The 16691-nt window shown below is 45.8% G+C and overlaps 1 protein-coding gene across 1 annotated transcript in view; it reads left to right on the forward strand.

Annotated features, from left to right (window-relative positions):
- Window positions 1–16691, forward strand: part of TUT7 (terminal uridylyl transferase 7) — a 1376479-nt gene that overhangs the window by 715221 nt on the left and 644567 nt on the right. Inside the window, exons 12-13 of the mRNA XM_085632922.1 lie at window positions 1793–2916; window positions 3162–3312. Coding sequence (XP_085489048.1) covers window positions 1793–2916; window positions 3162–3312 — 1275 coding nt within the window. The remainder of the gene's footprint in view (window positions 1–1792; window positions 2917–3161; window positions 3313–16691) is intronic.

Below are 16691 nucleotides of genomic sequence, written 5' to 3' on the forward strand. Positions count from 1 at the left end.
TTAAAAGCACCAGAGAGTGCTCCCGCCCAGCCCCAATACACATCTGCCTGCCTGGGGAGGTGGGTACACCTCCCTGGGACAGGAAACCTATTGTCCAGGCCTCCCCTGCCGGAGTTTCGGTCAGCAGCAGGAGGCCAGACCCATGTCGGTGGCAGAGGCATCCATTTTGTGATGCCGGGGCTGTAGAAAGTCCTACCGGGTTAGACCAGTGTGAACATGTCTCTCCCTCTAGAAGGGTGGAATGCTACCCCCGCCGCCAGGACTGGCGGGGGTAGTATTCCAAAGTGTTTGACACCAAACACAACATGTTTCCGTGCTGCCATCCCAAAGTTAGCATTTACCGTGAGGTTATAATGCACGTAAGAGTATATGGTCAGGCTGCACCACAAACAGCATCAGAGGAGGTACTCCAAATGCTGCAGAGGGGCTCTGCTCATGCAGGGGCACCCTCTCACGTAAAAAGCAAGCACTCTGCCTTCAGGATTGTCAAGGCCTGCCATAGTAGTGACTTAGAGGTTTTATATGTGTGTGCAATGATAGTGATATAGGTAGCCTATACCACAGTAAGCAAGCACACCCTTACCCAGGCTGCAGTAGCAGACCTGTGGTGCCATTTTGGAGTGTTTACCAGGGGTGGCATAATACATGCTTCAGCCCCTGGTAGGCCTCTGAGGTATCTATGCCCTAGGTACATAGTATACCATATACTAGGGGCTTATAAGGCACTCCAGAAGCCAATTAGATATGTATCTAATGTACATGGAAACCATTTTAGAGAGGAAGCAGCTAGGCTGGGGTCCTGATTAGCAGGGCCACAGCCAGACTAAGGTCGAAAAACTGTTAAACACCAGTAAAAATTGGGGGTACCCATGTGAAGCAGATCCTACTCTCCTACACAGAGTATTCCTTAATCCTCTCCGCATCTGTAAAAAAAAAAAAGGGGGAGTAAATTTACCATGTTTTCAAATTAGCCTGAATATTTCACCCTCCTTAAAAGCAACTAGAATGTTTAGCTTTCATGAATAGACAATTAGTTAAAAAAATGCACAATGATTTTTCTAAGAGTTTTTTGCAACTACTCCTGTAAAATTCAGCTAACAATGGTCCTATTTCCATTTAGAATGTTAAGTTTTTATTAGCTTTCACAAATAGACTTCTAATTGAACAATGAGCTATGGAAAAGCTCAGCGGTGATTGAAACTTCTCCCCAACTTTCAGGTAACAGAGTACTGATTGCAGTTTGAATGCTCTGGTTTTGCTTTAGCGCTCATGAAGAGGTGACTAATTTAACAATCAGCTTTGGTAAAACTCTGCAGAGGCTGTCAGATGTCATGTTTCATGGATCCCTGTGAAATATGGGTTTTTGCTAGGCTGGGGTGAAATTTTAATTTTGCTGGCGAAATCCCCGAATTCTACATTTCTTGAAATTCACAAACCTTTTCATTATGCAATTTTACATATTGTTATCCAAGCAGGAGACTTGTTTATGCACAAAAGGTCTTACAGACAGCGTTTTCTTCTCAAATCAGTCTTCTACTTCTATCTCACAAGCCCTTTTTTAGGCAAAGAGTGCACTTTTCTGAAAAGTGATGCAAGATACTCCCGAACCCACATTTCGCTTTAAAAATGTAATTTGGTGAAAATGTTTCCTTTTCCGATTTAATTCATTAATGGTATTTCTTACTTCTAATATTTTTTGAAACAACAGTGAATCTTTGTTGAAATATTTCTTCATGCTTCTTTGTGTTTACTCCTTAACTAGAGATTAACATTTACTCATTGTTCTCTTCAGATCCATTTTCTGTTAAGTGGAATGCAGCAAGATGTCTAAACAGTCAGTTAGTGTTTGAATACATCCTTCACTGTTTGAGGGTGACCTACAAATATTTTGCTTTCCCCCATATAAAACCATCAAGCTCTGTTGAAGGAAAACCTATTGAAACTAATTTAACAAGCACCCAACATCAACAAACTGAAATGAACACAAGAAAAGACACCAGTGATGGCCAAGTTGAGAATGACATACATGCCATAAATAGCAGATTGAAAAATGTGGCTCTTGAAGATCATGTCAGTACATTAACGTCACCCAGGACCAAGGAAAGTATTTTTCACAATGTTTTTGATAGCTGTGATAGTCAAACAGAAGAGAACCTTGCAGATATTGAAAATCTAGATTCTGATTGTGTTACAGAAGATGTGATTCTGAATGACTTGAGTAAATGTAAACCCAATTATGAAGATACGGAAAGTGGTAACGAGGAGTATGATGACAGAGGAGAAACCAAAGCTTTTGTTACCATTGATCAGTCACTGGACGATAGTGAAAATGGGGAAGCAGTAATTTTCCACCTTGATCGGGATGGTGAAATTGATAGCGTTTCAGATATCGAGAATTTTCCAAATCCAGTAATGATTGAGAGTGATGAGGATGGTGCCCAAGATGACAAAGTAGACCTGGAGGAGGGGAGTACCGAAGGGACTGATGAATTGGAGGGGCCCCTGAAACAAATTGCACTATCGAGATGTGTACACATCTCAAAACCGAATAATTCAGAGGAGGAAATTGAGAACGAAATGAGTGTTGTCAAAAAGCAGAGAGACCATTTTGATAGCTTAAATCTGGATGATGAAGTGGACATTACATACACTGCATCTGGAGATGAAGAAACACTGTCTGATGAAGAGGAAGAAGATCTGTCAGATTGTATCATTGCTAAATATCAAAATACAGAGGAACAGATTAAACCTGTAAATGAACTTATATTAGGAGATTCTTCGAATGAAGAGGACTTTACCTTGGTCAGTGATAACTTGAGCTTGGATAAGATTGCTAAGGATGTCGTTCCAGACACCCTTTCAGAGGAGTGGGACTTCACATATAAATTCAGCAGGCGCATCTTCACAAAAGGAAAGGTAAGGTACTGCAACCTTGAAGAGAATTTTGTATTGTCTAGTAGCAACATACATTTGTGATCACATAATTTGTTTTGTGTTTGGATGGATAAAATTGTTTGTCATTAATCACCTTTCTAGTTTTACTTAGAGCCTATTTTAGCAAATGCCCTGATCCAAATGTGTTTATTGTGGGTATTGTTTTCCAACCAGCTAATTTTTTCTGTCGCAAACGAGCCACTTATGTTCTTTTTTTCTTCATGCAGTCACCTACAGTTGTATGCAGTTTATGCAAACGGGATGGTCACTTAAAAAAGGATTGCCCAGAGGACTTCAAAAAAATAGAACTTGACCCTTTACCAAAAATGACCTCTAAATTTCAAATCATTTTGGACCAGGTTTGCATCCAGTGTTTTAGTAAGTTATCCTCCTTAACATCTTTGTTTGTTATTTAACACTAGACCCTCTGTTATCCAAGAAGTGTGTGATCCCCAATTCCAGGGCTGTCACTGGATGTAGGAGAGTGAATGTGTTAAATGAGTGTGTATACCACAACCTGAATTCTGTTACAGGGATGTTTCTTACGACATATATTAATAAGCCATAAAGATGTGGCTGTGCAGGATGCAATAATTATACAAAGTAAATTGAAATCTAGGCCTGAATGAATGGATCCTTCAGTTCAATAATTGGTTGCAGTCTCTCTAGCACACGGTATAGCCTCCCTTCTTTGACACTTTGAGGCTAATTGTACAATAGGAGTTGAAGTGTCTCAAAAATTACAGTGTGCGGTGACATCACGTACAGTTAATTTATGATGTCTGTTTGTTGACATTCAAAGGGAAGAGATTGAAATACTGGTTATAGTTGTCTGCAAGCAAATTTGGTAAGGATGACCAGACTCCTTGTGGGTTTTTTAGACATGTGGCTTGCATTAGTGGATTCTGCCTTGTCATTTCTCTGTGCGGTCCTTGTGTTAGAAAGGTCATTTTTTTTTTTTTTTTTTTTTTGTAAATCCGTTTTTATTGCAGAACAATATAATAAGCAGCGTACATTCTTGATTTTCCTGCACCGCTATTGCCAGTGCCATATCTCACAAGGTCATTTAGGCAGTCATACACAGCTTGTAAGCCCACATCCTGGAGGCCGGGCAGCGACATCAAGGGTACCAGTATACTGAACCATATTTCGATCTGTACTTTTGCCGCGAACATAGTAGGGTGTCTGCGTTGTGTTAGAAAGGTCATATGTTAATTAATTGTGAACATTGTCTTTAAGTTTAGTATACATGAATGACTACTATATTGGTACTGTCAGTTGACTGGACCTAATCATTGAGCCAGTATGACTTTTATGGCCATCTTTCTGACTTGCAATCAAATATCTTAACTTACTGACCTTTTTCGCATTAGTATGATTGAGTTGAGTGGATTAATGTTGATTTACAAAATGCCTGGGGTGGTTGAAGGGACATATCACACACTCTGACTTAAGTTACATCACAGGAAGTGAATCCATATGACATTTGACTTTGAATCCCAGGAAGTTATTCCACTTGAACTGGATGTTGATATCACCACAATAATTGACATCTCTGAAGCTTAGCATATACCTCAGCGATTTATAATAGCTTGCAAGGCACTGTCACTTGTGTAAAGCACATTTATTTTTATGATGCTTTCTAAAAAGTATTCATTCCACTGTTTAATGTATTTATTTTATTGACAAAGTTTAATGACCCAGTGAGAGCTGCAGAAAGGAAACAGTGCTCAACAGGACACTATTTCCTTTCTGTTTTTGACGCTACTTCTGCCACCTCTGCTGCACCAGTGGTAGCAGCTGCTACCTCTGGTGACCCATAAATGACGTCCATGTGGTAGAAGTAAACTTAGTAGCTTACCAAATCCTAAACATGCTCTAACACTGTCCATTTTCTAACTCAACTACCTTCCTCCCCAAATTTCTGCCTTCATTTCTTGCACTTGGTATCCCACTTGCCATCTCATGTTCCTTCCCCCATTCAGTTGGTCATATCCGTATTTATATCTCCCCGCATGCTCTTGTGCTCAGTAGGAGCCACCCCCTTCTCCAGTATTGAATCTTTTATAGATTCACATGCTTGCTTTTTCCCCATCGTCATGGTGGGAGTCCCACTGTAACATAAGAAATAGCAGGAATACAACATCATCATACAACCGAAAACTCACTTAAGTAACTTTTCAGCCTCATTTTAAAACATCCAAACTTCAGCCAGTCACAGCTAAGACTTCAGAGTTCCCTTCCCCACAGAGCCACCATGCCTCAAATGTCTTGCTGTACATCGTGTGATAGGGAGTCTCCCTGAACTCTGCTTAGTTGCAGTATTTTCTTCTCAACTTTTGACCTCCAGTCTCTGCTTCAGCTACTCTTAAGGTATTTCTTGGACTTTATACTTTTGACCTTCCTGTTTTTGAGATGCCAGAGCCTAAACAAGGGCTGCTCAGGCCCTGTAAGGCCTGTGGGAAGTGTAGGCTATTCTCTGAGAACCCCCACAAACAGTGGCTAAATTACCTCTACCCTGACCACAAGCCCAGGGAATGCAAGTATTGCTGTACTTTTTCAGCAAAAACCATCAAAGCTAGGGAGGGTAGGCTGATACTCTGTTTACAGAAGAGAAATGTTGCTTCAGATTCGGAATCTGAACCTGAGGAAAAGGCTCATTCTTCCTCAAAGAAAAGAAAGGAGGGCAGTCCCTCTTCACAGCATGGGGATTCTAAGTCCTAGGACAAATCTGAGCCTAAACACCGCAACAAACTTCAGTCAGAGGATTCAAAACCCTTTTCGGCTCCTGTGTCTGCTTCTCTGACTCCTCTCTGAGAACAATCTTCTCGAACGTCGACGGCGTTGTCGTCGAAGATTCCACACTAATCAGGAAAACCAGAGGTTCTGGTACCGTCGATGGCTTTGTCGGTGACGACTACGAAGACGATGGTCAAGACTTCGATGGCAGCGGGAGCTTTAACCCCTTCGATGCTCATGACGGAATGGTTCCGTCATGAGCATCGGTGCCCCTGTGCTCATGATGGAACCATTCCGTCATGAGGCCAGGGGCACGAAATCCCTCTGCTGCAGACAGCAGAGGGATTTCTATTTAATGCCTTTGACCTTGGGAGCTGGGGAAGAGCTTCCCCAGCTCCCGAGGCCCCCTCCCTGGTTTCTGTGCAATGAAGATCAGCGCGCACGTCGCGCTGTCTTCATTGCATAGAAACCGAAACTGAAATGAGCCTTTAGGCTCATTTCAGTTTCACTTTGTATGTGCTCAGGGGGCTATCTCAGCCCCCCGGGCACATAGAAAGACGGGAGAGGTATCATTGGAAAGGGGAGAATCTCCCCTTTCCAATGGTACCCCTCCCCAGTGGATCCCTCCTTGGGGATCGCCCCAGGTGGGTGATCCCCAAGCAGGGATCCACCCACTAGACACCAGGGAGGGGGGAGCGGCCCCTTAGGCAAGGGCTTTTGCTCCCCCAAAATATTTTTAGTGCCATTTAGTCTTTTTGCCCCCCCGGGGGGGCAAAAAGCCCACTAGACACCAGGGATTTATTTTTTCTTGTAAATTGGGGTGGGGGCTGCCCACTATGGGCATGCCCATGCCCCCACCCACCCTCCGCAAAAATGACAGCCTTTCTGCCCCCTCTGGGGGTCAGATGGGGGCATTAGCCCCAAAGCTGCCCCCCCAGGGGGGCAGAAAGCCCACTATACGCCAGGGATTTATTCTTTCTTGTAAATTGGGGTGGGGTCTGCCCAATATGGGCATGCCCATGCCCCCACCCACCCTCCGCAAAAATTACAGCCTTTATGCCCCCCCTGGGGGGCAGATGAGGGCATTAGCTCCAAATCTGCCCCCCCCGGGGGCAGAATGCCCACTATACGCCGGGGATTTATTCTTTCTTGTAAATTGGGGTGGGGGCTGCCCAATATGGGCATGCCCATGCCCCCACCCACCCTCCGCAAAACTGACAGCCTTTCTGCCCCCCCTGGGGGGCAGATGGGGGCATTAGCCCCAAATCTGCCCCCTGGGGGGGGCAAAAAGCCCAGTAGACACCAGAGATTTTTTAGGCAAATTATAATTAGGGTGGGGGCATTGGCCTGCCCGTTTTGGGCAGCCCCCACCCTAATTAAAATTTGCCCAAAAACTCCTTGGCGTCTAGTGGACTTTCTGCCCCCCCCTGCGGGCAGATGGGGGCATTAGCCCCCAATCTGCCATGCCAGGGGGGCAAAAAGCCCAATAGACGCCAGGGAGATTTTTTTGGGCAAATTTGAATTAGGGTGGGGGCTCCCAAAACGGGCATGCCCATGCCCCCACCCCCAACCCCCGCAAAAATAACAGCATTCCTGCTACCCTTGGGGGCAGATGGGGCAGTAGCCCCCAATCTGCCCCCCAGGGGGCCAAAAAGCCCACTAGATGCCAGGGATTTTTTTGGCAAATTGTAATTAGGGTGGGGACATTGGCATGCCCGTTTTGGGCAGCCCCCAACCTAATAAAAATGTGCCCAAAAACCTCCATGGCATCTAATGGACTTTCTGCCTCCCCTGGGGGGCAGATGGGGGCGTCAGCCCCCAATCTGCCCTGCCAGGGGGGCAAAAAGCCCACTAGATGCCAGGGATTATTTTGGCGCAAATTCGAATTAGGGTGGGGGTTGCCTAAAACGGACATGCTCAGGCCCCCACCCCCTCCCTGCAAAAATTACAGCCTTTCTGCCCCCCGTGGAAGCTGCCGGGTGTCTAGTTTTCAGAAATGCATGGGTTTGGTAGGTTTCACTAGATGGCCGCCGAGCACCAGGCTAAAAACCCAAGTGACCCCCCTTGCAAAACCAGGTGATTTTGCGATAGGCCATTTTGATGTCGCCTCACAACGTTTTGGGCCCTTGCCTGCCGCGGGTACTTGGGCCTCCCACACAAGTGAGGCACCATTTTTACCGGGAGACCTGGGGGAACGCTGGGTGGTGGTAAATTTGTGTGAGCCCGGTGATGTCACAACTTTCCCCACACCAAAATGTGTGAAAAAAGTGATTTTTTTCAGCTAAAATTGAGGTTTGCAGGGGATTCTGGGTAAGGAAACGTTGGGCGATCCACGCAAGCCATACCTCCCTGGAAGCCGCCGGGTGTCTAGTTTTCAGAAATGTGTAGGTTTGGTAGGTTTCCCTATGTGCCGGCAGAACTAGGGTTAAAAAACTACAGCTAGTCACTTTGCCAAGATAGGGTCATTTTTCACTGCAAAATTGAGGTGTGACCACGTTGCGTTTTGCGCCATTTCCTTCCGCGGGCACTAGTCCGACCGGCACAAGTGAGGTACCATTTTTCTCGTAGGACTTTGGGGAACGCGGGGTGGGTGGAAATTTGCGGATCCACGCAGATTCCAGAACTTTCCATCACAGAAATGTGGGGAAAATGTGTTTTTTTTGGTCAATTTTTTTTGTTTGCAAGGGATTCTGGGTAACAGACCATGGTGGGAGGCAGTCAAGTCACCCCATCCTGGATTCCCCTGGGTGTCTAGTTTTCAAAAATGTATAGGTTTGCTAGGTTTTCCTAGGTGCCGGCAGGGCGAGGGTTCAAAAACTACAGCTAGTCACTTTGCCAAAAAAGGGTCATTTTTCACTGCAAAATTGAGGTGTGATCACGTTGCGTTTTGCGCCGTTTCCTGTCGCGGGCACTACGCCGACCCGCACAAGTGAGGTACCATTTTTCTCGTAGGACTTTGGGGAACGCGGGGTGGGTGTAAATTTGTGGATCCAGAATTTTCCATCACAGAAATGTGGGGAAAATGTGTTTTTTTTTTTGTCAAGTTTTTTACGTTTGCAAGGGATTCTGGGTAACAGACCTTGGTGGGAGGCACTCAAGTCACCCCATCCTGGATTCCCCTGGGTGTCTAGTTTTCAAAAATGTATAGGTTTGCTAGGTTTCCCTAGGTGCCGGCAGGGCCAGGGTTCAAAAACTACAGCTAGTCACTTTGCCAAAAAAGGGTCATTTTTCACTGCAAAATTGAGGTGTGACCACGTTGCATTTTGCGCCGTTTCCTGTCGCGGGCACTAGGCCGACCCGCACAAGTGAGGTACCATTTTTCTCGTAGGACTTTGGGGAACGCGGGGTGGGTGGAAATTTGTGGATCCACGCAGATTCCAGAACTTTCCATCACAGAAATGTGGGGAAAATGTGTTTTTTTTTTTTGTCAATTTTTTCTGTTTGCAAGGGATTCTGGGTAACAGACCATGGTGGGAGGCACTCAAGTCACCCCATCCTGGATTCCCCTGGGTGTCTAGTTTTCAAAAATGTATAGGTTTGCTAGGTTTCCCTAGGTGCCGGCAGGGCTAGGGTTCAAAAACTACAGCTAGACTCTTCGCAAAAAAAATTTAAATTTTCAGTGTGAAAATGTGGTGTGTTCACCTTAGGTTTTGAGCCACTTCCTGTCGTGGGCACTATGCCTACCCGCACAAGTGAGGTACCATTTTTATCGGGAGACTTAGGGTAGTTCAGATTTGTAAAGCAACTGTTATTACCTATTGATTTTTGATGCATTTCTCCCTTCCAAATGAAAGACATTGAGTAAAAAAAAAAAGTCATTTTGAAAAATTACCAATAATTGTCATGCAAGTATGAGTATTCCCAATTTCGAAAATGTGCAAATATGCACTGTTTCTAAACTCTGTAAATTGTTCCCATTTCAGAAATACATAGGTGTCTTTCATACCAATTTTTCCATGTATACATTTTCACACTATAATTGCTATATACCCGGATCTAAAAAAAAAAACATTACAAAATTCTGCTCAGTTTTTTACTCTGGGATCGTTGGGCTCTTGGTGAACCTACAAGTCCTATATATCCCCACAAACAGGAAGGTCCAGCGGATGTAACGGTACATTGCTTTCTAAGAGATGTCATAATTAGAAGAAGTTACAGGTGAAAACGTTGACACAAAAGGCTGCTTTTTTCAACTAATTTTTCCTATATTTAACTGTTAGTTTGTATAAAGAACCCTTGATGAATCTACACAAATTACCCCTTGCTGAATTATTCCGAATTGTGTCTACTTTTCAAAAATGTATAGCTTTCCAAGATCCATTATTGCTTTTCTACCCATTTCTACCATTATCTGGAAGGAGGTTGAAAGCACAAAAAATTGCAAAAATAGGGTATGTCCCAGAAATGGTTTCAGCCCCACAAACCCTTTTTTGATATCATTTGCAGAGAAAAACCCAGACTCTTTCATTTGCAGCTACTTTTCCCCATTTTTCACAAAAAAAACAAAATTTTGCTGTATTTTGACTAAATTCTGGGAACCCTCTAGGAGAATCCACAAACCCTGGGTACCTTTAGAATCCGCATGATGTTGGAAGAAAAGGATGCAAATTTGGCGTGGATACCTAATGCGGTCAAAAGGTTACAGGGGCCTAAGCACGCACTACCCCAAATAGCCCAAAAAAGGCTTAGCACAGGAGGGGAAAAGGCCTAGCACCGAAGGGGTTAACGACAGTGACGTCGTTGTCAACAAGGCCTTCACCGTCGCCGAGAATTTGTCCAGCGACCACATGTTTGTCAGCGGTTCCAGCGACAACGTCCTCGCGGACGAAGGCCTTACGTGCACAGTTGCAGCCTGGACGGGACCGTCGACGGAGGGAAAAATCAGTCTTCTTCAGCCCAGGCAAATTCAGGATTTCTCCAAAATATCTCCTTTACCTCCTGCTGGACTTCAAAGAGTCAGAGAATGAAGCTGCATACAGTCCATCGCGGTTAAGAGTCAATTGCCAAGATTCTGATGATGTGAACATAGAGGGCAATGATCCATTTTCTTGTCTGGCAGGGGAATTTTCTTTTGCAGAAAGAGACACATCCGTCATGTAGAGGCAGGATTCCTTCTGGAAACGTTATCCTTAAGATGATAAGAGGAGGTGCGTCATCAGTTTAGGGAACCATCAATGAACATTCCAGTGTCTCTCGTGTCTGATCTCCATCACATACTTAATGACTATTACAGGTGCTTTCCGGATGCAAATGCTTCTCAGAGGCCTTTACCTCCCCAAGATGTACTCACTATTCTTCCGAGCCAAAGTACCCCCAAATCCACAAGGGAGAAGACCCTTCCTCCTCCTATAGTCATCACAGAGGACACTCAGGCTGCTCAGACAGAAGAAGGTGAGGTGCAAACAGACATGGATATCCATGATGAATGGGATGATTACATAGCCCCTATGCCACCATCTCCTAACCCTCCTGCTGCGGAAATCCCTCCGGCAGATATCGGGGGATTTCATGATCTTCTAGAATGTGCCTCCAAAAGTTTTGGTTTGCCAACTAAAAAGATAGTGTTATCTAAATGATTTCAAACCAGGCACTCAACGTGCAGTGAGAGCAATTCCTATAATTGACTTTCCATGGCAAGAGAGGCTAAAGGTAATGAAAACACCTGCCTCCGTTCCAGCTGTTATTCTAAAACCGGACAAAAAATACAAGGCTCCTGACGACTCGCCTGCAAGCCTCATTGGTCACCCGAGGCCGACGCTGTGATCATGCTAGCAGCACAGAGATGAGCCAATAATCCAGCATCTCCCTGCACTGTCCCACCGGGCAAGGAGTGTCATTGACTCGACAATATTGGGAAGAGGTTCTCTGCTCCGGTGGCTACCTCCATTAGAGCCTCTAATGCCATGGCCATTTTGGGGAGATATGACCGGCAGATGTGGTTGGACATCTCTACTCTGTTGGAGTATATCACGGAGGATAAAAAGAAAGAGGCAAAAGATATTCTTTTGGCGGGAGAAAGAGCGTCTTCAAAGCTCATTGAGATAGCTATGGACGTTTCATCCACTGCTTTTTGACAAATAGCAGGAGCAGTGGTTCTGCATCACCAGGGTTGGCTAAAAGCAACCACCTTTCGTCCAGATGTCCAAGCCAAGGATTTAGACATGCCTTTTGATGGGGAGTGCTTGTTTGGTAAGCACATAGACGAGGAGCTAAAATCTATTGAGGAGGACACGGATACACTTAACCCCTTCCATGCTCATGACGGAACGATTCCGTCATGAGCATCGGTTGAGCTGTGCTCATGACGGAACCGTTCCGTCATGGCCCCGCCCGCGCTCGAACCCTTCAGCACCGCGGGGGAATCCGCGCAGCGCTGAAGGGGTTAAAGCCTTAGGCAATCTCCAGCAGTGTTGCTTTCAGTCCTTTCAGGCTAGAAGTCTGGAGCAATTCTTATCTCGTCTGCAATTTAAGCAGTGGTACCAGCCATATCAGCAGAGTACCTACTAGCCATACAACCGGTCCTTCCTGTCCAACACCGCTCAAACTTATTCAAGACCGGCTGGATGCAAGAGGCTGCAATCTGCTGGAAAGTCCCAAGACTCCATTAGGAGACAATGAAGCTCATCAGGCCCCTCCTACTATAGTCCCACAGCACTATCACATCTTCTCTGCATCCTTTCAGAAATGGAACTCCATTTCTTCAGACAGATGGGTTCTAGATATCTTCCAACATGGCCACACGCTAGAATTCTTTCAGCATCCTCCAAATGCTCCACTACTCAAAGTTCTGCTTCATCGCCTTCCAGATCTCAAAAAGGAAATACATTTGCTTCTTCTCAAGCAGGCCATTAAGGAGGTACCCCTCAACCAGCAATTTCATTCTCACTTCTTCCTCATTCTAAAAGGAAAATGGGAAATGGAGGCAGGTCATGGACCTCAGAATGCTGAACAAGTTCATCAGAAGACAATCTTTCAGGATGCTCTCTCTTTAGGAGAGGCTTCTTCTCATGGAAAAATTGGATTTTCTGGCTTCTCTTGATCTCCTAGACACCTATTTCCATATACCCATTCACCCTCAACATCGAAAATTCCTCAGATTCAAAGTGGCAGGGCGCCATTACCAATTCAAACTGCTTCCAATTGGTTTAAAGTCTGCTCCCAGGGTATTCACAAAGTGCATGGCACCAATAGCAGCCTTCTTAAAACGTTCTGGTCATCAGGTGTTCCCATACCTGGACGATTGGCTCATAAAGGCTCTGTCTTTTCAAGCCGCAGAAATTTTAACGAGAGCCTGTAGGGTTCTCCTCCAGTCTCTAGGTCTTTGCATCATGCTGGAAAAATCGTCCATTATCCCGGCCAAATGGTTTGTCTTTGTTATGTTATGTTATGTTAAGGGGTTTTATAAAGCGTGCAACTGCCCCAGCAACGGGGCATCCCAGCGCTAAAATGTCACTGCCATAAGCAAGCCAAGAAAACCTACGAGGCAATTATGCAGATGAGTTTTGATGGCTTTACGGAAGAGAGAATGATTTTGAGTGTTTCTAATATGTGCAGGGAGGGAGTTCCAAAGCTTAGGAGCACATACACGGAAGGAGCGTCCTCCGGCCCGTACTCTCTTAAACCGAGGAACAACCGCAAGATGCTGGTCCATGGAGCGCAGCTGACTGGTAGGTCTATAGGGCGCCGTGAGGCTGGCCAGAATAGCTGGAGATTGGAGAAACACGATTCTGTGGGCAATACAGAGAGTCTTAAATTGGATAAGTTTCTCCACCTGCAGCCAATGTAGTTTGCGGATGGAACGAGTGATGGAACAGATTCTCAGCAGACCAAGGAGAGCCCGGGCTGCCTCATTTTGTGCCCTTTGTAAACGCAGTATCTCTGCCCTATTGGCCCCGATATATAGGGAGCTCGCATAGTCCAGTCTAGAGAGTACTGTGGTCTGAATGATTACCGGACGGATGGTAGAGTCGAAGAAACCCAACAAAGGTTTAAGCCCACGTAGTAGCCCGAAACATACTCCGGGTACCATCTCAATCTGGGTTTGAAAAGATAGAGCGGAGTGTATCCAGACTCCTAGATTTTTACTGCTGGTTTAGGAGCTGGCGAAGGGCCCAAAGAGGATGGTCACCAGATGTCACTTCACAGATGGATGCGTTTGCCCACCAAAGATATCCGATTTGTTGGCATTGAGCTGAAGACAATTGGCTGTCATCCAATCTGCAATAGCTGTTAAATCTTCTTGAAACTTAAGTTCACCCTGCCCAGAGTCGTCAGATAATGCCACTACCAGCTGTGTCATCCGCGTAAGATACCACAGCTAATCCTCAGCTCCTTGCCATGGCTGCCAGAGGTTGGATATAGATGTTAAAAAGGGTTGGGCTCAAAGCCGAACCCTGCGGAACCCCTTGGTGGACAGCATGTACCTGGGAGAAGAAGGTAGGGACAGACACCTGGAAGGTACGTTCAGCAAGGAAGGAAGTGAGCCAGCCCAGGGCAGAGCCGCTGACACTGATGTCCTCCAAACGCTGCAGCAGGATCCAATGGGGTACAGTGTCGAACGCAGCACTCCAATCCAATAAAATTAAAGCTGAGGTGCGGCCGACATCTAACGTGCCCCTCAGATATTCTGCTACAGCCAGAAGGGTGGACTCAGTGCTATGCCGAGGCTGGAAGCCGTTCTGGGATGGGTCTAGCAGATTGTTTTCTTTTAAGAACTTTGTAAGGGTGTCATTGATGTGGTTTTCGTTGATATTGGACTTCAGCGGGAGGAGGGAGATAGGGCGGAAGCTCTCTGGTTTGGAGTCATCCTTCTTTAACAGCGGAACCACCTTGGCATGTTTCCAGGAAATGGGAACCACCGCAGAAGATAGAGATAAATTGATAAGTTTACAGAAGGGAGAGAGAAGTTGAGGTAAAAATTTCAGGAAAAAATCCGGTTTGAGAGGGTCTGCAGGGGATCCTGATTTGAATTTATTACAAATTGTGTGCATCGCTTCTTGAGCGAGTGCCAGAAAAGCAGAGAGAACCTGGGTGTTACAGGGCCGCAGGGAGGGGCTGACCCTAGTCTCAATGTGGGGAAAGGTTTTATAAATGTCCTCGACCTTCTTGATAAAGAAGGCTGCCAGGCTCTCGCACTGCTGATTAGAAGAAGGGAGGGTGGCTTGAGATTGCCCTGAGGATTTGAGGTCCTTGAGCAGAGAGAAGACCCGTTTAGCAGGATTACTGCTAGATCTGATCTCATTGGCATAGTAAGCAGCTCTTTCCTTCTGGATGGCTCAATGATAATTCTTGATAGCTGCACGATATTTTGTTTTCAAGATAGGGTCATAGTCCCGCCTCCATGCCCGTTCCAGCCTTTTACAGCTTTTCCGAATTGAGGCCAGGTTGTCATTGCACCATGGGCTGGACGACTCTGCGACCATCTGGCAGGAATGAGCGAGTCAAGGGAGTGTGTCAGCCACTCTGAAAGGGTGTTCTCCGCCACGTCTGGATTATTAGGGAGGCTAGGCATTTGACTCAGGAGGAGAGTGCAGAACTGCTCAAAGTCAAGTTTATGCCAGGGGCGCCTTACAACTGATTTTCGCGCTGTACCCTGGGAAGGACCCACTCCTGATAGTGACATAGTTACCAAATAATGGTCGGACCAGCTCATAGGAATGGGTGGACTAACTATGAGAGAGGGCAGGTTAGATAAAAGCGGATCCAGTAAATGTCCCACAGAGTGAGTACATCCCGGGACAATCTGGCTCAATTACAAAGCAGCAAGATTTGCTAGAAAATTGCTGATTTCACAGTCATGACTGGCATCCAGGTGTAAATTGAGGTCGCCAATAATAGTGAAATTTGCTGGTCTGATAGCGAGTATGCCAGAAGTTGCAATAAGTGCATCCGTGAACTACTTAGATGGGCCCGGATAACTTGAAATTAGCATTAAAGAGAATCCTAAACCGTGCACAACCCACCAGGGTTTCTGGGTGCACGTCTCGACACAGAGCTGGGCAAGGCCTTTCCCAGTCAGGAAAGAATAATGCGGATTCTGGATACGACAAAGCTTCTTTCAACAAAAAGGTTAGTTTTTGTAAGGCAGTACAAGTCCATGCTGTCGATGTCCTCTTGCATCCCGCTCATTTCTAATTGCCGACTTCGCATGCGACCGCTGCAGGAACAGCTCGATGCGCAGTGGGTTCAGTCTCAAGGCTCATTTAACGACAAGGTTTGCATTTTGGCATCAATGACGGCCGCTATGGCCTGGTGGATGGTGAAGGACAACCTGTCGCAAGGTCTCTTTCATTTACTCTGTGCCAAAGCTAGTAATGACCTTGGATGGTGTCGATGGACCGATGGGGGGGCTCACCTTCAAGAATTACAGGTTCATAGAAAGTGGTCCAAACAGGAATCAGAGTGTCATATAAACATTTTGGAGCTCAAAGCAGTGTTTTTAGGTCTGAAGGCCTTCTTGCCTTGGATTAAAGGTGCATCAGTGCTAGTCAGGATGGACAACACTACGACAATGTTTTACCTCCGAAAGCAAGGCAGAACGAGATTTCAATGCTTTTCCTTCTTGCTCAACAGACATGGGAATGTCTCCTTGTCAACCACATCTCCTTGCGAGTGGAGCACGTGCCAGGGATTCACAACAAGAAGGCAGACTCTCTCAGCGGGGCCTCCAAGCAGTGCCACGAATGGGAGCTCAATGACCTGCATTTGAATGAGGTTTTTTAGTCCTGGGGTTACCCAACATTATATCTGTTCGTTACGTTCCTCAACAAAAGGTGTCCTCTTTTTGCAAGCAGGCATTCTGATCAAAATTCATAGGGAAATGCCTTTGTTTCCTTGGACGGGGATGTTCGCCTACACATTTCCCCTGTTTCCGCCTATTCCTTGTGTACTTCAGAAAAAAAGCAAGAGCCTTGTTGAATCATTCTCCTTGCTCCAAGTTGGGCAAGACAGTTCTGGTACACCGAGCTGCATCGTCTATCAGAGTGTGCTCCGATTCTCTTCCCTCCAAAGGAGGATCT

This window comes from Triturus cristatus, chromosome 2_1 (assembly GCF_964204655.1).
Source record: "Triturus cristatus chromosome 2_1, aTriCri1.1, whole genome shotgun sequence".
In the NCBI taxonomy this organism is placed as follows: domain Eukaryota; kingdom Metazoa; phylum Chordata; class Amphibia; order Caudata; family Salamandridae; genus Triturus; species Triturus cristatus.